General features: G+C 40.1%; 1 protein-coding gene across 13 annotated transcripts in view; it reads right to left on the reverse strand.

The window, feature by feature from the left end:
* Positions 1 to 10151: 10151 nt before the first annotated feature.
* The window catches only part of LOC115154563 (RNA-binding protein Musashi homolog 2), a 314171-nt gene continuing 302628 nt past the window's right edge, over positions 10152 to 21694 (reverse strand). For 6 of the 13 annotated variants that reach the window (XM_029700902.1, XM_029700896.1, XM_029700900.1 and 3 more), the window contains 2 exons: positions 17580 to 17734; positions 10152 to 12418 (listed from right to left, as the gene is read on the reverse strand). In XM_029700902.1, the coding sequence (XP_029556762.1) occupies positions 12374 to 12418; positions 17580 to 17734 (200 nt within the window). In that variant the 3' untranslated portion in view covers positions 10152 to 12373. Of the gene's footprint in view, positions 12419 to 13551; positions 13623 to 17579; positions 17735 to 21694 lie in introns of all 13 variants that reach the window. The other 7 variants (XM_029700901.1, XM_029700892.1, XM_029700897.1 and 4 more) reach the window with 3 other exon arrangements.

Raw genomic sequence — 21694 nt, forward strand, 5'->3', positions numbered from 1 at the left:
TCCCTGATGTTTTTCCTGGAGAGAACTGGCTTCTTTGCTGCCCTTCTTGACACCAGGCCATCCTCCAAAAGTCTTCACCTTACTGTGCATGCAGATACACTCACACCTGCCTGCTGCCATTCCTGAGCATGCTCTGTACTGGTGGTGCCTCGATCCCGCAGCTGAATCAACTTTAGGAGACGTCCTGGTGCTTCCTGGACTTTCTTGGGCGCCCTGAAGTCTTCTTCACAACAATTGAACCGCTCTCCTTGAAGTTCTTGATGATCCGATAAATGGTTGATTTAGGTGCAATCTTACTGGCAGCAATATCCTTGCCTGTGAAGCTCTTTTTGTGCAAAGCAATGATGACGGCACGTGTTTCCTTGCAAGTAACCATTGTTGACAGAAGAAGAACAATGATTCCAAGCACCACCCTCCTTTTGAAGCTTCCAGTCTGTTATTCAAACTCAATCAGCATGACAGAGTGATCTCCAGCCTTGTACTCACACCTGTGTTAACGAGAGAATCACTGACATGATGTCAGCTGGTCCTTTTGTGGCAGGGCTGAAATTCAGTGGAAATGTTTTTGGGGGATTCAGTTCATTTGCATGGCAAAGAGGGACTTTGCAATGAATTGCAATTCATCTGATCACTCTTCATAACATTCTGGAGTATATGCAAATTGCCATCATACAAACAGAGGCAGCAGACTGTGAAAATGTATATTTGTGTCATTCTCAAAACTTTTGGCCACGACTGTATATTTAGAGGTGACCTTCTCTGTATAAAGTGATGCGGGAGGGCAAAAAAAGCATCTTAAGATGCACTTAGCTGTTCTACGAGTTGTCTGAGGCAAGCGTTAGATCACAAGCATTTTTAAGTGTAACGTTAATAATGATGGTTTTGGGAAACAGTTTAATGCTCCTACGAAGGTTCCTACGAAGGTTCAAACGATGAACTTAGCCTTAAGATGCTTTTGGAAAACCGGGCCCTGGTAGCAAACCAGATAGGGAGGAGGATGATTTGTGTGGGGACCTGGAGGAAACATTCATGCCAGGCTAGATAGTGGTTCCCAGGAAATGGTTCTCCCCAGTGATGAAGTTGATTCTTGTGTGTCTATTGCTGAAAACTTCTGGGCAAAGATACACAAAATATACAAAAGTATGCGGACACCCCTTCAAATGAGTGGATTTGGCTATTTCAGCCACACCCGTTGCTGGTGTATGAAATCGAGCACACAGCCATGCAATCTCCATAGACAAACATTGGCAGTAAAATGGCCCGTACTGAAGAGCTCAGTGACTTTCCAACAAGTCAGTTCGCAAAATGTCTGCCCTGCTAGAGCTTCCCCAGTCAAACTGTAAGTGCTGTTATTGTGAAGTAGAAAAGTCTAGGAGCAACAACAGCTCAGCCGCAAAGTGGTAGGCCACACAAGCTCACAGAACGGGACCGCCGAGTGCTGAAGCGTGTAAAAAATATCTGTCCTTAGTTGCAACACTCACTACTGAGTTCCAAACAAGAACTGTTCGTCGGGAGTTTCCTGAAATAGGTTTCCATGGCCGAGCAGCCGCATACAAGCCTAAGATTACCTATGCGCAATGCCAAGCGTCGGCTGGAGTGGTGAAAAGCTTGCCGCCATTGGACTCTGGACTCTGCAGTGGAAGCGTGTTCTCTGGAGTGATGAATCACGCTTCGCCACCTGGCAGTCCGACGGATTAATCTTGGTTTGGCGGCTGCCAGGCGAACGCTGCCTGCCTCAATGCATTTTGCCCTCTGTAAATTTTGGTGGAGGAGGAATAATGGTCTGGGGCTGTTTTTCATGGTTCGGGCTAGGCCCCTTAATTCCAGTGAAGGGAAATTTTAACACTACAGCATACAATGACATTCTAGACGATTCTGTGCTTCCAACTTTGTGGCAACAGTTTGGGGGAGACCCTTTCCTGTTTCAGCATGACAATGCCCCCGTGCACAAAGCGAGGTCCATACAGAAATGGTTTGTCAAGATCGGTGTAGAAGAACTTGACCTGGGCTCTGACCTGCACAGAGCCCTGACCTCAACCCCATCAAACACCTTTGGGATGAATTGGAACGCCTACTGCGAGCCAGGCCTAATCGCCCAACATCAGTACCCAACCTCACAAATGCTCTTGTAGCTGAATGGAAGCAAGTCCCTGCAGCAATGTTCCAACATCTAGTCGAAAGCCTTCCCAGAAGAGTGGAGGCTGTTATAGCAGCAAAGGAGGGACCAACTCCATATTAATGCCCATGATTTTGGAATGAGGTGTTCGACGAGTAGGTGTCCACAAACCTTTGGTCATGTAGAGTATGTGAAGTGTATGCCTACCCTCTGCAGATTAAGGATGTCAATTTAGGTGACACATTATTTTCCAGAGGGGAGAGGATGTTTGTCTGTCAGGTGTTGATTTAACTGAGCTATGGGAGGGAGTAGATTCTTCCCAGTCATGTTGTGAGGTTAGTGAGGATTCGCTGGATGCTCCGGTCTGGCATTTTGCGGGGTGACACAGCTGTGTTTTGTGATGAGAATCAGGAGCTTGAAGAAGTGAGTTTGGTGGGAAAAACAGATCCACCGGTTTTGTCACTTCCTGTTGTTGGGGAGATGACGACAGTTAAGGTGGAAGAAAATGAGGAGTATATGGCTAGCGGTTCCCTTCCAGTGGGTGCTCGGGACTGGAGAAAAGAGGCGTTTAGGAACAGGGATCGTGTTCCTAGTGAGTTGGCTGAAGTTGTGGTCGATGTTCACTTGTCCCTGGTGGTGGTTGCTCCAAGTCTCTCATCATTGCCTTCATATCAGATGGAGTTTGGTGCTTGTAACCATGGAGTGAATGGAGTTGGGCTCTCAGTTCAGAAGCAGAGGGGTCAACGATTGCTCCTGGGTTCAATCTTTTCAGAGACTTTTGGTAGGAGCAAAATGTCTGAGTGCCTAGTAATGAATTTGATGGATTTGTTTTGTCTGGCTTCTGGTTTTCTAGAATGGCTTTATCTCAGAGTTTAGGGTATCGGTAGGCAGGTTTCATAGTTGCAGCTCTAGTGTTTATACTGTAGATATGGGTCTCTTCACTTAAGGGAGTTTTATGGAAAATAAAAAAGTATGAAATGTTAGATATTTCTGGAAAATAGATATTGGTGACTGTGAGGTTTCTTGTTGGGGGAGGTGTTATGATATGGGGGTAGTTTAGTGTTAGCAGTAGAACACAGTTAGGCAACACAGTACCAGGATACAGTTCCACACTCCATCCCCAGGTGGCATCACCAACCGGGTCAAGAGCTGTGCTATGCATGGAAGCATGGATAAGTCGACAGGTGTGAACAATCAGGATGATTGTCATTCTGTGACCAGAGGCATTGTGGCCTGCCAGTGTTGTTTTGTGTTAGTTTAGTTTAGCCATTCCTCTTTGTAGTTTTATTTTTGTATATACTTATTTTGGGTCACCACTTTGAACGAATACTAATCTGCTTGGACTGGCCGACCATGTGAGATATGACTGAGCTAGCCCTGGACCTAAGTTGCTGTCTCTCGGGTGCATGCATTCAACAACATATGCTTACTTCTCACATTTACGCACACATCAAATCAGGTTACAGACCATGTAGCTAGGCCTAAGACCCCTAGTCATAACGAGTGCAGTTAAATCAGTAGGCTAGTTATTGGTTTTGTAACAGGAACTACAACGGCTGGTTTCACAAGACTACTAAATGACAAACACAGCAAATAGATTGTGGTATTTGATATAAAGCAGAATTCTTCTCTGTTGATGAAGATGTATTTAACTTGAAATAGACAGAAAATGCATTTCTCAATACAAACGCCTTTCCATAATGGTCTACCTGACAAAACAATTTTTTCAAATCAAACCAAATCAGATTTTATTTGTAACATGTGCCGAATACAACAAGTGTAGACCTTAACCAACAATGCAGTTTTAAGAAAATACCTAAAACAAAGTAAGAGATAAGAATAACAAATAATTAAAGAGCAGCAGTAAATAACAATAGTGGTGCTATATACAGGGGGTACCAGTACAGTCAACGTGCGGGGGCACCGGCATTGAGGTAATATGTACATGTAGGTAGAGTTATTAAACTGACTATGCATAGATAATAACAGAGTAGCAGCATTGTTCTGGGGGGGGGGGGGGGCAATGTAAATAGTCTGGGTAGCCAATTGATTAGCTGTTCAGGAGTCTTATGGCTTGGGGGTAGAAGATATTTAGGAGCCTCTTGGACCTAGACTTGGCGCTCCGGTACCATTTGCCGTGCAGTGCAGTTTTCCTGCAGTGATTAACTTGTTCTTCACTTCCCTGTTCCAACATTTCTATCCTTCACAGTCAAATTAATTGTCAGACTAATAGCAACAGAGTACCTGTGTGTAGGTGAACTATAGCAGGTCATGACATAAATATAAACTGTTGAGACAAGGCTGGTCAGTGTTATGGACATTTCTCTATGGACTGGCCAGTGGAGTCTTACCATTGTCCAGCGAGGGCAATGTCCTTTCCATAGTAGTTATGCAATGTAGGACCACTAAAAAGAGTCTGCATCAGTAAGGGAATGAGGAGGGAGGGAAAGAGGCAGTACTGACTTCATCACATTCATAATAACCCTGATTTCTCTAATCCTCTGGAGCAATTTGAAACATTAAGATGAGACACAGTCTCAAATGGAAGGAGCACAAAAGGAAGCAGTTCTGCTGATGGCACACGTTTGTAATTCTCCATCTCAGGTAAAACAAAACTGATTACATTTTGACAATCGTATTAAAAAGTTGACCTTCATTACAGTGTGTGTGTGGGATGGGTACTGAGTGACTCGTCTCCCCTGCGAGGCTGCAAAAAAACTGTCAGTCTCTTTAAGCATCCGGCAATGTACTGAATCTATTTTCTTTGCTCATCATTTTATTGCACTGTACTCAAAGAAACAGGCTTTCCATTTGACTGCATCTCTGGCTGAACTCGAAGTTGAACATGGTCCATAAACATATTGAGAGTCATAGTGAGACAAATATAAGTGATTTTGCATTGCACAAAATGAACTAAGCACCAAACTATCCGACCTCATGAGCGAGGTGCCTTTGAAAACAATAAAGCTGCAATATGCAAGATATGAAGTATACGCTGAATAAGCTCCACAGCACACTATCCATCATCGTTGTGCTTTCACCAAATGGGCTGTTTTCACCTCACCTCAAGTAAAGCTTCTATTAAGAGCCCTGGCTTGATCTTCAGGAGCGATCTCTGTGTTAGGTGAGGTGGGGTGATATAATTACTGGCTAAGACAAATGTTTTCCCCTTGGCCTGTGCAAAAAATGAAATTAAACACCTTTGAATATTTGAATAAGCAGGCAGTGAACCTGGGGGCACCTGTAATAAAATGTGGTTAGTATGATTAATAAAACTAAACACCATTACAGAGAGAGAAGCTACCTCAGACCCAGGCCTGCAGAGTTAGGTACATGGGTTAGGAGTCCAGTCCGTCTTACCTGGAGATCGCAACTAGAGGGACTTGATACTGTGGGTTTAAGGGAATCAGAGTTCAAGAGACCACAGGTCAGCTTTAATAACATGGGTGAAAGAAGTTGATATCCATGGACATAAGTATTGTATAGTTTTTTGTTGTTGTAAAATATTAGCAAAATAGTGTGGATAAAAGAGTTTTGTCTGATTTTGTACAAAGCTAGGCAAAATGTATATACAGTGCCTTCAGAAGTATTCATAACCATTGACATAGTCCACATTTTGTTGTGTTACTGCCTCAATTCAAAAGGGATAATGACAAAGTGAAAACATGCTTTTTGAAATTTTAGCAAATTTATGAAAAATGAAATACAGAAATATCTAATTTACATTAGTATTCACACCCTTGAGTCAATACTTTGTAGAAGCACCTTTGGCAGCGATTACAGCTGTGAGATTTTCTGGGTACACCTCAAAAAGCTTTCTGAACCTGGATTGTGCAACATTTACCCATTATTCTTTTCAAAAAATGTTAAGCTCTGTCAAATTTCTTGTTGGTCATTGCGAGACAACCATTTTCAGGTCTTGATATAGATTTTCAAGTAGATTGAAGTAGGTCCTCTAGGATTTTCCCTGTGCATTCAGTTTTCTTTTTATCCTGAAAAACTCCCCAGTCCTTAACGATTACAAGCATACCCATAACATGATGTAGCCACCACTATGCTTGAAAATATGGAGAGAGGTACTCAGTAATGTGTTGTATTGTATTCGCCCCCAAAACAACACTTAGTATTCAGGAGAAAAAGTGAATTGCTTTGCCACATTTTTTGCAGTATAACTTTATTTATTGAAATCCCTTATTAAAAAGTTTACCTTCGTTACAGTGTGTGTGTGGAATCGCTACTGAGTGACTCGTCTCCACTCCAGAAACTGATTTAGGAAGGACGCCTGTATCTCTGTAGTGACTGGGTATATTGATACACCATCCAAGTAATTAATGATTTCACCATGCTCAAAGGGATGTTTAATGTCTGCTTTTTTATGTTTATCATCTACCAATATGTGCCCTTCTTTGCAAGGTATTGGAAAAACTCCCTGGTCTTTGTGGTTGAATCTGTTTGAAATTCACTGCTCGACTGAGAGACCTTACAGATAATTGTATGAATGGGGTAGAGGGAGGAGATAGGGTTTAACATGATTTTTGAATGACTGTTATTGCACACAGAGTGCAACTTATTATGTGACTTGTTAAGAAAAATTTTACTCCTGAACTTATTTAGGTTTGTCATAAGAAAGAGGTTGAATACTTATTGACCGAAGACATTTCAGCTTTTAATTTTTAATACATTTGTAAAATGATATAAAAAAAACATAATTCCACTTTGACATTATGGGGTATTGTGTGTAGGCCAGTGTAAACAAATCTACATTTAATCCATTTTAAATTCAGGCTGTAACACAACAATTTGTGGAAAAAGTCAAGGGGTCTGAATACTTTCTGAAGGTGCTGTACATGATTGTACCATTTGGTGCTCATAATACCTTAAATGTTGCATTTACTGACAATATTGAGACCATCAAAATTTTATAGGATGAATAATACAATCTTATTACAACAGTTAAGCAAAGAAACAAGGAATAAAAGAGTTCATTTTATTTAATTTTATTTTCCAGACAGACACATCGATTTCTGGACCACAGTAGAGGATGGAAACCTTTCACAATTTTTTTTTCATCATTATTATTATTTGAAAATACAAATATAAAATTATACTTTCCACATCTGAGATGTGAGAGACCCCCATCCATTTTTGTTTATTTTACAACAGGGCTTGAGCAAGCCATACAAGAAGACCTGAAAGATGCTTTCAGACGTCAGTCAGTTCTGTCAGTCTCTCGCCGTAAAAAGTCTGTTAACGTTAAAAAATGGGCAAGTGTTAGGAAAGGCAAATCAGGAGCAGACAGCAAATCAGTGAGGAGAGCTCAGTGGAAGGCTGCTCCTCCACTCTGGAAAACAGTGGATGTTAAGTGGAAGGACAATAGCCTCATTATGCTGTGTAGTCATAGACTGCCCACTTTTCCTCATACGTTACTACAGATTGGAGTAGCAGCCGTGCACTCCGATCCACACACGTTAAGACTATCCAAAAGAAATTAGAGGATGGCTCACTCATTGCTACAGTCATCCTTAATGTATTACCTATGCCAGACCACTGAACAAGGCCCAGTTCAAATTTTGAAGACAATGCAATGCCAAAAGAGCACACTAGCTCACCATAACGTTGACTGTTTTGACAGCGAGTGATGAAAACAGTGTTGGCTACTATGTTATACAGACCCATGTGAGATCGGGTTTTGCTGTGTCTAGAATACAGAAGGCTCACTAGTCTCATCTAGTCACACATGTTCACATGAAGGATATACAGGTCAGACATCGTGTACACATAACAGAACATGTATGTACCGTATGTACACAGACTAATGAACACGGGTGATTCATGGATGATGGGATGAAATGATTGGCCATTGCCTAGCACTTGCCTCAAAATTCAAGTTTAAATGGATACGGTAGTACTCCAATTATCAACACCTTCCAGGTCATTTTTGTCCTTTCCGATTTTTTTCTTAAACCAACGGTTTTTTCTTCTTCAATGGAATTGCTATTCTACTAAGATGTGTAACATTCATCAGCTGTAAACTGCTGTCAATGAAAAATAAAATGACAGCAACAGAGCCATGCTACCTTAAAGTCCAAGCTACGGGATCAAATCAAAATAATATTTGAACATAGATCAAAGGGGAATGAGCTTTATAATGGGATAACCAGCCTTTACTTTAATCAGAGGAGGAGATAACAATAGAATAAGTACCTCAAGGCATTGCAATGGTATCATGAGTACTGTATAGAATATCTATTAAATACAACTTCTCCCGAGTGGTGCAGTGGTATAAGGCACTGCATCTCAGTGCTTGAGGTGTCACTACAGACACCCTGGTTCAATTCCAGGCTGTATCACAACCAGCCGTGATTGGGAGTCCCATAGGGCGGCGCATAATTGGCCCAGCGTTGTCTGGGTTTGGCCGGTGTAGGCCGTCATTGTGAATAAGAATTTGTTCTTAACTGACTTGCCTAGTTAAATATAAAAATATATATTAAAAAAACTGCTACAGATCTTTATGTAGGACCTGGACTGTTGATTTTCATCCTGCCACACACATTTCTTTGTGAACATGTTATGGACAGTAAATCTATGAATTAATCCAATATTTACTTTATTGTCAACTCCTATAATAGTCTTATTGAATTCACCTACAATATCTGACTTTCTCTGTCCTCCAATTAACTAAATCCTTGACAAAAGGCTCCAAGGCCGAAATATCTATCTAGAAGTGCTGCTTATTATTATAAGTGAGAAAATACATGACTATCTAAACTGAGATGCACTTCCCCACCTGTAAATGATCTTCATTAGACTTGACATTGTCCTCCCCCTTGCTCTACACATTACAGTTTTACTAACCACCTGAACTACTGTATGAAGACATTCAACAACAGGTGAACTAAATGAAGATCATCTGCAGGGGTAACTTCAGTTTATGCCATGTTGCCCACCACCACTAGTTAAGAAACAATCATTAGGACGATTCATTCTGTGTTATCTTTGCTCCAAGTATTTAATGGCATCAAATGACCCCTCTAGAAGGTAGATTACCTAAAATTATTTGCAACCGTTGTGAAGTAGTAAGCATAGCTGTCTAGATCTGTGAGAGCAACATTAACAGACAACATATACAAGCCTGACTTTGATTAGAATAAAGCGCTGATTTCCAGGGACTAAAAAAAGTATTCACAAAATTGATGTTTTTGGAGTGAAAGAAAAGGCAGAGACATTTAAAAAACAGAGTGGTATCTAAAAATAGCAGAGCCTTATAGGCATCTGGGATATTTTCAAAGTGTACAAAGATTAAAAGATATTACAGTTTAGTAGTGGTATTATTACTGTTATCATCATTAATATGTTAACTTTCAAAAAAATATATGATTTTTTTCCACACAAAATCTTTTTTATAATTATAGCTTGTGTCCCTTAGAAAGTAATACAAAAAAATGTTTTGCATATCTAGCGTTAGCATTTAAGGTAGTATGGCACACCCCTTTTAAAACATTCAAGGGTGGAGAATATCCAAATAATGCCTCGTTTAAAATTTCATCTTACAGCAATTTGTTTCTCTATAGTTCTTCTGTGAGAGCTTTGGTTAGTTGAAACCATGTGAGATCGGTAAAACACAACAGAAAAGGAAAAAGACATACATGAAACAAATGGCATGGAACTGCTATTAAAATAACTGTCTGCAAATGTATGTCAAACCTTTGATAATAAGAGCAAGTTCTATCCTTACTGGTCCTAAATCCACTAATAACTACAAGTATTATCACATTACATCTACAACTAATTACAAGGAGATAGAGGAGAGTAAGAGAGAGGAGGGTGGTGGGTGGGGTATAATGTGACAGAGAAAGGAGGCAGAGGAAAAAGCCAGAGAAAGGGAGAACAACAAAGAAGCGCATAGACCACTACACTGGTATCAAAGACAGCACTCTGTTACAAGTCAATTGTGATTTTTTTTGTACACACTTGATATGCATGGATGATCAACAAAATATTGTATGTGGTGACAGGGAATGGAAAGAGAGAAATCGATGGATGCACAGTACATTTTAATATAATATTACAATTATTAATAGTAACCACAATATCAATAAAACCCCCTGACTCAAAATTTAAATCAGTGAAGAAGCATCTTCTTTTTTTTTTTTTTTTTGTATTTCTTTTTTTCTTTTACATTTGAACATTACACCGGTTCTCTTCTGTTTTCTCATTTAAATTACTACTTGTTTATCTCCACATCAATCAAAAGCATTCAGTATTTTCCTTCACCTGGTTGTTCTGAACCAAAGAGCTAATGAAATAAAACATCAGGTGAAATGAAATATCAAATACATTTGCAGCAGGAAAAGTACATCATCAGAATATACACCACTCATTCCATCATCATGTTCACAACTCTTACTGCACTTTAAAGCATGTCATTAAATGTCTCTCTATATTCGAGCAAAACCTGTCCCTACACATACTGCATAAGAAATCTGCGCACCAAGCTAAGATTAACAGGATGAATCATTTATTCAGTGTCTTCTGGCTGGATCTCAATATTTTAGATTAGAAGTTGACTTACACCATACAATGAAATCCAAAGACATGACCACAAAACATTGGTAGTAATTAATCAGTTAATTGCGATCTGTCAATCTGTTAATTCACCCCTGTGTATGCTTATTCTAGAGAGGAGCAACGTCCAATAATCCTTCATACTTCACCCCAGAGACACAACCATTTTAAATAGCCAACATATACATGTGCAAATAGGAAATGGCCTGTTCTTTCTTTACTGCTCACAGTGCAATGATTTATTATTTTTTCCATTCAATGTTTTAATCTATTTGCCACTAAAATAAATTAAACCTGTCAACAATTCCAAGGTATAACTCACAGGACTGAGGTATGGTATCAAAATGTTTGCCTTCCTAATTCATTTGAAAAGAGAACTGATGGAGAGAACAAGCGTTATACACTGACTCTACCACAGAGTCCAGATACTGCGTCCCAAACTTAACAGGAACAAGCAGGAGGAAACAAACAACAACAAACTACAAACAAGTTGAGTTTTTCTCTCCGGAGTATAAAAGTGTCAGGATGCACAGAGCACTGTAAAATGCTTAGGCTCAAGTTCTATTCTTCAACACTAAATACAGTGTGCTTTGGATGAAATGATCACTCTTTTTGAAATAATATTGATTTCTAAATAACAGTTGGTTAGACAAAAGATACCGGTGATCTTTTTGTTCCTTTAAAACTGAAGTCACCTTAAAACTGAACTGAACTGTGCACTGAACTCACCTTTTGTAAATATGCTGGTATGACACTTGTAAAGTTATTCAGCTTGAGTATTTACAGAGCAAGCCATCAGTGTTCTGTCCGACACTGGGGTAGTCACTGTCTCCGAGCAGTAAAGGATAATAGTATTTGTTTAGAGCTTTTTTCTATTAACACGCTAGAACATTTCTTTGACACACCATCACAAAAATATGCTATCCTCTCATCAAGTTGGTTATGCATGATTTGAATAATATTTACAGTTACATTTCTTTTTCTTAAATCTTGAATTCACAATGTATTTATATGAAATTGTTTATAGTATACATGTTTTTTTCTAAACAACAAAAACAACACTTATAAAAAAGGACCATAAAAATATTGGAGTCCTCTTTGTATTGCCCAAAAAATAGGTAATTATGGTTAACAATGAGACATCACAAAAATAAAAAAACAGCTACTAAAATGCATTAGTTAGTTACACTCTCGAATATGTAATTTGAAATTAAATGGATGTTTTTTTTCCAAACCTTTCCACTTTGGATTTATTTTGTGTGCAAAAAGACACCTGAAGCTCTGATCTGTTTTGTTTAAATTATTGGTACCAAAGGTATAGGCATGACTTGCGAACATTCAACTATGACCCCCAAAGAGAGAAGCAAAACCATTTACATGAGTACACTAGAAGACAAATCCATTTACATGAGTACACTAGAAGACAAAATCCCAAATAAGGCGAAACTAAAATGCCTCTCTGAAGCTAATCAAAGAACTAATAAAAGAAAGGAAAAAAGTGAATGAAATCAACATGAAACATACCAAACCAGGTTGTCAGGTTACGGGTTTGGATTATGATACAGCAGTTTATTTTTTTCTGAGATGATTTTAACTTTTTTTTTGTTTTTTTGTGGTTCCACCTCCTCTCATTTCTCCTGGGTGATGCTGTAGTGCTTGAAGTTGGATGACATCACCTATACTCAGAGCTAATTAGAAGCTTCGGCCTGTCTTCCCTGGACCACCAGATAGACTCTGCTGAGGAACACAGATGCAGTGAAACAATTAGGAACATGTACATTTTAAATAGCACAAAACATGACCACATAAGCTTCACAATAACCTAGCATACTAACAAAACAATACAAGAATCTTACAACATAACATTGTTTGCAACTATACAATGTGTGTAAGACAATGTGTAACATCATCATAGGTGTAATAGCAATGAAAAACAGACTTACACACAACCACAGGAGACTACAAATGCATTCTACTATAGGGGAGTGATCACAAGCACAGCTATGAGGAGGAACTCATTCTCCCAGAATTCCAGTTTACATAAACTGCATCTAATACTGTTGCTTTCTCTTGCCTCATACACTTTGAACACCATCAGAGTTAACAAAGGTTAATTTAGTGTGTTTACATTCTTGTCATCATTTAGCAGATGCTCTTATCCAGAGCAACTAGGGTTAAGTACATTGCTCAAGGGCAAATCAACAGATTTTTCACCTAGTTGGCTCAGGGATTTAAACCAGCAACCTTTCGGTTACTAGCCCAACGCTCTTAACCGCTAGGCTATCTGCCACCCTGCTGTGTTCAATTATATTATTAACTGGAACATTGGCCATTATCTTCAGATGAGTCTCTGACCAACAACGTCAACCAGAGACAATAGGCATTACACAGACGTTGACATGTCATGGGCACGCTTTACTTGACATATTGACTTGACTTTAAACGACAGGAGAATAAACCCAATCTTTTGCCATGAATGCAAACCAGAGAAAGCAACAGTACACAGTCAATTTAACCAAGAATATCATTATTGTTATTCTATTGATGTAGGCCTATAGGATTAGTGAAAGAGATACAGTAAATCAGGGAGGACAAGTTCCACAACAAAAGCTTCATTATGTATTGTAAAAGCATGCAATTGTATTAATTTGCCATATGCGCACACATTTAGCATTTTAGACTTAATTAAAAAAGCTTGTTTCTGTATCTGTACAAGTTTGTAGGATGGTGATGTGAAATATAGGTTTCCTGTATGCATTTTTACAGAAGAAAGGAAAGGTGAAATTGCAGTTGATGTAACAAAGTAATGAGGTAAATCTAAAGAAACAGATGGGTAAAGACTGCTGAACAATATAAATGGAATATAATACCTCCAATGAGATGGCAACCAACCACCTGTTCAATGGTATCCATTTGTAAAAGCTGTCGCAATCAACGGGCCCTAAAAGTGTACAGTCAGTACCTTTGTCAGTATGCATTTCAGGGAAAAAAAGAGTGAGTACATTGTATCCATTTTGTTCTGCTAGCATGAATGGGTATTCTCTGTTCCTGTTCATCATTTTGATCACTAGACCAATAGATAATCATCATAAATCTCATCGGTTTTTAATTCTCTTAGGGGGAAGAACCTGTCCCTTGTAGCATTTTACAGATTCCAGTGGGCTCTGTCTTACTCAGTGAGGGTGTTTATACTGTTATTCATTGATCTTCAAAACCCCACAGCTACTGGTGGTCAATTCCACAGGGTGACGGAATGTTCACATCTTCTAAATGATTCAGTTAATTATAATGAGCAGATGGGAGAGCTAGAATTGAGTAAAAAGCTACAGGGATGATTGAATGATAACATATTGAATTAATCATTAGCACAATAGAGACAAAACAGAAGGAAAGTTTGAGAAGAGTGCGAATAGAGGCAAATTGAAGCACAATGTGTTTTGAAGAGAAGATTTAAACAACAATGCCTCAAAACATAGTTGCCAACTACTGCACAAGGGCCTAAGGACCTGTGAGGGACATAAGATTTAACTTTTTACATACATATACTCATTCATGCCAACATGAACAATATTCATTAATTCATGCAAAAGCTACTTAGCATTGTCACACACAATCTCTTATGATGATCATCCTGTTCTGCACGCTCTCCCCATTGTGATCTACTGTATGTTATTGTGCATATTGCCAATCACCCACATTGTGTGAAAGCTATAAGTGAACTGGGACACTGACACAGCATTCTTAGAGGGCAGAAAGAACACAACGCCAATTTGTATTTTATTTTAAACTGAGCCGGGTATCTAGCTTCTCATCTGTCTACTGTGTCTAACAAACTCAGGACGCATCGATTTATAGAAACGCTTCAATGAAACATGCTAAAAAGATCTAAAATGTTTAACAGCCATTAGTCTTCTTTGTCATCTTGTTCAATTCAAATCCAAGGGACAAAGGGTGCTTGAGCCCAGTCCATTATTGTTTATGTAAGGGATAATCAAATCTATCGAAAATAATGAACAAACGTGGAACTGACCAACGCATACAGCCCCGAGTTGATTATCCATTTTACACCATGGCTATAATTTAACACATTTGTCGATAGAAATGTGTTCAACATCCACTGAAGTAGCTAGCAATTTGAAAGTAGTTGCTGTGGTAACCAAACAGACTTGCTAACCAAACCATCAGTCCTAGCTTGCTATTATGAATGTCGAATTCAACAATACCAATAATGTTTTCAATTCAACTTTTGCTTTAAAAAGCAGCTCAAACATAACATGTAAGAATGAACGATAGCCATTCAATTCTACCGTGCAAATATACTGCGCGTTATAGGGAAATAATGCACGCTCTAGAATGCCCTTCAAGCCAATAATAAATGAGTATTCGACAATGCCATGGTATAAGACAGTAACTGTTTTGGCATTGACATCATCGTCTGACGTCTCTTAAGTCAGTGCTATGACACCAAACTGGGAGATCTTGTGGCAAGTCAAAGTGACTGAAGTCATCCATTAGGTTGTAACATGTCAAGTTCCACCATGTGATTACTTTGGCTGCATGTAACACAGAAAATAATTAAAAGGTGCATTTTAGTTCTGAGTCATTTCCCTTCTTAATGTTGTGGATAGAGACATAATCTGCATGTGCACTGGAGGTGAGAAGGCTACCATGGCGATTCACTGGTTCATTGGACTCTGTTCGATTCATTGAGTCATTTTAAAGTGGATTCGTTTGAACGGAATTTAGTACAACTGAAGTAGAAATTAAAAACACATTTTGACAGCCCTTGTGGGAAACCTACAACCAAACCTGGATTTTATTTTGTAAAGAAGTATAGATGCATCAAAAATATCATATCTCTGTTCACATAATATTGTTATTGAGAAATGTACAAATGGGTGGCCTTATTCTGACTAGCGTTCAGACAGGGAAAATATTTAAATCTCCCCAACAACAGCTTGATCCCATGTGAAATAGGGATCCAAATGAATTCAGAAGCCTGTCCATCTGTATCTGGGTCAGCTAGACTATGGATGCAAACTGCAAAGGTTAAAACAAAAGAACAGAAAACAACGGGCGCAAGCATGCTATTTTAAAAGACAAGGAGATAACATGGTCTCCTGCCCATTTCTACCGCTGTAATCCAAGTGTTTTTATAAAATTTATAGAAAAGTGTTTTTATAGAATTTTCTGCAATTAATCTTGTTCAATGGGCCTATGCTCCTTACTGTATGCTTTCATGATTACTGGTTTCCTCTGTCCTCAGAGTCCTGGCGTTTTCTGAGAGGCAGCTCATTTCCAGAGAATCCATCTGATTCTAAACCCCCCAAAACTACACTGAACAAAAATATAAACGCATCATGTCAAGTATTGGTCTCATGTTTCATGAGCTGAAATAAAATATCCCAGAAATGTTCCATATGCACAAAAAGTTTATTTAGCTAAAATAAATCCACGAATGTTTACATTCCTGTTAGTGAGCGTTTCTCCTTTGCCAAGATAATCCATCCACCTGACAGGTGTGGGATATCAAGAAGCTGATTAAACAGCATGATCATTACACAGGTGCACCTTGTGCTGGGGACAATAAAAGGCCACTCTAAAATGTGCAGTTTTGTCACACAACACAATGCCACAGATGTCTCAAGTTTTGAGGGAGCGTGCAGTTGGCATGCTGACTGCAGGAATGTACAACAGAGCTGTTGCCAGAGAATTGAATGTTCATTTCTCTACCATAAAGTCATTTTAGAGAATTTGGCAGTACGTCCAACCTACGTCCAGTGGTTATACGTGGTCTACAGCCTCACAACCGCAGACCACGTATAACCATGCCAGCCCAGGACCTCCACATGGTGCTGAGGAGTATTTCTGTCTGTAAAGCCCTTTTGTGGGGAAAACCTCATTCTGATTGGCTGGGCCTGGCTCCCCAGTGGGTGGGCCTATGAACTCCCAGGCCTACCCATCGCTGTGCCCCTGCCCAGTCATGTGAAATCCATAAATTAGGGCCTAATTAATGAATTTAAATTGACTGATTTCCTTCTATGAAATGTAACTCAGTAAAATCTTTGAAATTGTTGCATGTTGCGTTCATATTTTTGTTCAGTATACTTCTGACATTTCCACTTTCTGTCTGACACGTGTAAACTAGGAGACACTAACAAGCTGGTGACAGTTTGAACAAGTTAACAGTGTTTAAAGAGGCAGGTGACTGGCAGAAAGGGATATGAACACAAAATAATTCAGAAACTTTGCAAAGAGACAGGTCAGTAATAAGATTTAACGTTGAGCAAATTAAATGGTTTGATAGCGTGTGTAAGTGAACTTCAGTCCTTTAGCAAATTCGCTAACAAACATGTTCTTTCTTCCTAAATTGAGACCAACAAATATTCAACCAATCAGACATGGCACCCCTGACAACCAATAAGGCAAGTTGCAAAAAGCCAATTAATTTTTTTTTCTTTCTGTAATGTGGTGCTTTTGTTGGGATATCATGTGAGTTTGACTTGCTTGATAAAATGACATTAAACTTATGCAATTTGGTCACTCCCTCTCCTAACATTCAGATGTTTTATGCATTGTTTAATTTACATGCTAGTCTATTGTTGACAGGATAACACACCAGCCCTGTGATCCTCCCCATCTGATTGGTTCAGTCAAATCTCATTAGATCTTTTGAAAAGTTTGATTTGGCACAAGTGATTCACCTGGAGGGTAGTTAGTGGTGAAAACAGTCACAGGTAGAGAGGGAGTTGAGCAGTGAAACTATAATGGGCGGTGTGCATTGCCTACTGCTCTGCTTTCTTGTAACACTAACACATCTATGTATAAGGACAGCAGTCTAATGGGCTAGCTAGACAGACAGGACGGTCAGTGAACAGAGAAGGTGTACTGTACTCACTGCCATGCTGTGGCCGAAGCCGGAGCCAGGCTGGGGGCTAGCAGCACTGATGTAGTTGCCCACATTGGAGTCCTGGCCTCCAGGGCCGTACAGTTCGGCTACAGGCCCAGGGCTGTTGGCACCAGGGAAACCTCCAGGCCGAGGTGGGTTTCCCCCTGCACAGAGAGCACAGCAGGGGCGCAACAGTTCAGTTACACCATGGTGCACCATGGAGCACAGATGAGAACTTACATGCAGCTAGTTCATTCTAGTTCATTCTAGTTCATTCTTCCACAATATATACATTCAAATCTAAGAACACATTACTGGATTCATATGTTTGGCAAGAGGTATATTAATCAATACTATAATTAAACAGAGCACACACATTAGTGAGTAATTGGAAATGCCATTTGAGGCCTGTTTGCATGTTAATCGCATACATTTTGTTGGGGATTGACAAAAGATATGTTGCAGGCTTCAGGAGGCAAGAGCAATGTAATAGATGAATCCAGTGTGATATTCTTGAGATTTCTACATGCTAGGTATACTATTCAGTGATAACACTCAACCATGCACAATAGAAACCATAAGCAGACCACCAGAGATACTTGGACCATGCTAGTAAGGTTGCAGCTTAAAAGGTTAAGTTATGTATGTTGTGGACAAGTGTTCATTTTAATGAAGTTATTTTGAATATAATTGTCAAGAGGTACCCTATAGGGGGCAGCTCAGTTGCTTTGGATTCTATACTCATGCAGATATGAAACCAGTTTATGTTTTTTGATTTGCCTATACATCTAACCTGATTGGACAAAACATTCCAACGTAAACTCAGCAAAAAAAGAAACGTCCCTTTTTCAGGACCCTGTCTTTCAAAGATAATTTGTAAAAATCCAAATAACTTCACAGATCTTCATTGTAAAGGGTTTAAACACTGTTTCCCATGCTTGTTCAATGAACCATGAACAATTAATGAACATGCACTTGTGGAACAGTTGTTAAGACACTAACAGCTTACATACGGTAGGCAATTAAGATCACAGTTATGAACTTAGGACACTAAAGAGGCCTTTCTACTGACTCTGAAAAACACCAAAAGAAAGATTCCCAGGGTCCCTGCTCATCTGCGTGAACGTGCCTTAGGCATGCTGCAAGGAGGCATGAGGACTGCAGATGTGGCCAAGGCAATAAATTGCAATGTCCGTACTGTGAGACGCCTAAGACAGAGCTACAGGGAGACAGGATGGACAGCTGATCGTCCTCGCATTGGCAGACCATGTGTCACAACACCTGCACAGGATCGGTACATCCGAACATCACACCTGCAGGACAGGTACAGGATGGCAACAACAACTGCTCGAGTTACACCAGGAATGCACAATCCCTCCATCAGTGCTCAGACTGTCCACAATAGGCTGAGAGAGGCTGGCCTGTTGTAAGGCAGGTCCTCACCAGACATCACCGGCAACAACGTCGCCTATGGGCACAAACCCACCAACGTTGGACCAGACAGGACTGGCAAAAAGTGCTCTTCACTGACGAGTCGCGGTTTTGTCTCACCAGGGGTGATGGTCGGATTCGCGTTTATCGTTGAAGGAATGAGCGTTACACCGAGGCCTGTACTCTGGAGCGGGATCGATTTGGAGGTGGAGGGTCCGTCATGGTCTGGGGCGGTGTGTCACAGCATCATCGGACTGAGCTTGTCATTGCAGGCAATCCCAACGCTGTGCGTTACAGGGAAGACATCCTCCTCCCTTATGTGGTACCCTTCCTGCAGGCTCATCCTGATATGACCCTCCAGCATGACAATGCCACCAGCCATACTGCTCGTTCTGTGCATGATTTCCTGAAAGACAGGAATGTCAGTGTTCTGCCATGACCAGCGAAGAGTCCAGATCTCAATCCCATTGAGCACGTCTGGGACCTGTTGGATCGGAGGGTGAGAGCTAGGGCCATTCCCCCCAGAAATGTCCAGGAACTTGAAGGTTCCTTGGTGGAAGAGTGGGGTAACATCTCACAGCAAGAACTGGCAAATCTGGTGCAGTCAATGAGGAGATGCACTGCAGTACTTAATGCAGCAGGTGGCCACACCAGATACTGACTGTTACTTTTGATTTTGCCCTCCCCTTTGTTCAGGGACACATTATTCCATTTCTGTTAGTCACATGTCTGTGGAACTTGTTCAGTTTATGTCTCAGTTGTTGAATCTTGTCATGTTCATACAAATATTTACACATGTTAAGTTTGAAAATAAACGCAGTTGAGAGTGAGAGGACGTTTCTTTTTTTGCTGAGTTTATATATAGACACTTTTTATTGAATTGAATATTGACTATCTACAGTACACATCTATTTCATGGTCATTTGTCCTGGCCATTTTCTGATTTCAGTAAACTGCAGAAAGAGTTCTGATTATGTTTGCTAAAAATCCTACTCCAGCAAGAAAGCAATGGGCACAAGTGTTCTACAGACAGAGGAGGCATAAACCTTGGGAAATATAAAAACATAAAAGCTTTCCCTGAGTTCATCCACAGGTACACAATGTGGAGATGTAAAAGAATCGCTCTGTGTGACCTCCGACCTATGCCCTGTGGCTAGGAGCGAGTCAGACTAATAAAAAGGCCTTTTGAAAACCCAGACACCCAGCGATGGACAATAACACTGGCGATATAAAACTAAGCCAGAGGGGGAGAGGGAGAGAAGGCACAGATGTCTTAAAACCCTATAACAGTTACACCACTTCAATATCCTCTGCTGTCAGATTCACATAACCCTCCATCTCACCCCTATTGAGAAACAAACCATGAAAATAAATGCACAAATTCAATTAGGAATGGAGGGAAAAACCTCTACAGAGCTCTGAGGCTCTGGACTGTGGCATATCTCATTCACGAGGAGCTGTGCTGCTTGTATACAAATGGACAGTTGCTCTTTTACAGTAGCTATGTGTTTGAAGTTTCTATTATAAATATATACACAACGCTAGATTTGAGCTCACGTGGCTAATGGAATCTGTACTGTACAGTGATTCCTTGCATAACACTTCAAAAACAAGCTTAAGATGCTATTGAACATGCAAAACACACACACACACCCTTATCAGATGCTATAGTCCTTCAGAAGTTGTGACACATCACTTTCCAAACTTTGTTGTGTTAATTCATCTATACTAACTCTGAGCAGCACAAAACCCCTCCTACAGTGGGTTTCTTCCTAAATGTAAAATGAGAACCTGTCCCAGAGCATAGGGATCTAATGAGGGTGACACTGCTGCTTAACTGCAGGCCCTTTCCCATGGCTTGCCTCACTTCTCATATCTGTACAGAACAGCCCCTAATAGGCTTGCTTATTAAGCAATTACTGCTATTTTCAGTTTAAACGGTAATCCTAATTTCTTATAATTGGTGGATTCTATTGAACTGCGCACAGCATCCCCTCTTCATATGAAACAGGATTCATGCTTTTCCTTAAACCCTGGGGCTACACAGGCTCAGCCATTAAGTTTAACAGCAAAACATGAGTTACACTTATTGGGGCTGACTGGTGGCTTAGCGGTGCCCATGCTAATTTAATGAGCCAGCCTTTGATTACACAGCATCTTTTAAGACACAGGTGACTCATCTGACACGCACCAACTCCACTCGCTGGGTTATTATTCATGTCACTTTGTACCTCGCTGCTGCTGTGACAAAATGTTGGTTTGGATAGGGGAGCAAGGTGCTGACGCAAATGGAGTTCTGTTCCTTCCCCGTTTTCTTATTTTCAGCAACAATAGCATTAACTCTGAAAAGGAAGGTTCAACAAAAAGGCAAACCAGGTGAGCCTTGAAAATCTGCCTCTGTGTCTGTGTGAGACTGGGGTGAGTAGATATGAATAAACATGCTCAAGTATCTGAGCAACGACAATGCAGTGGGTCAATATGACAGTGTTTATCCACTGTAGTTTTCAATTGCTGTTTTAAGTCCTGGAGAACACAAAACTGGGTTTTGCTTTAATCAGGTCTTAATAACTGAAGCAGTTTGTATACCATATCTTACTAATGCACATAAGGTCACTTTATGCACACAAGGTCCAACCGAAATGTTAATCCGCTTTTAACCCAACCCCTCCGAAAGACACACATACTGTACATAC

The sequence above is a fragment of the Salmo trutta genome, chromosome 19 (assembly GCF_901001165.1).
Source record: "Salmo trutta chromosome 19, fSalTru1.1, whole genome shotgun sequence".
NCBI lineage: Eukaryota > Metazoa > Chordata > Actinopteri > Salmoniformes > Salmonidae > Salmo > Salmo trutta.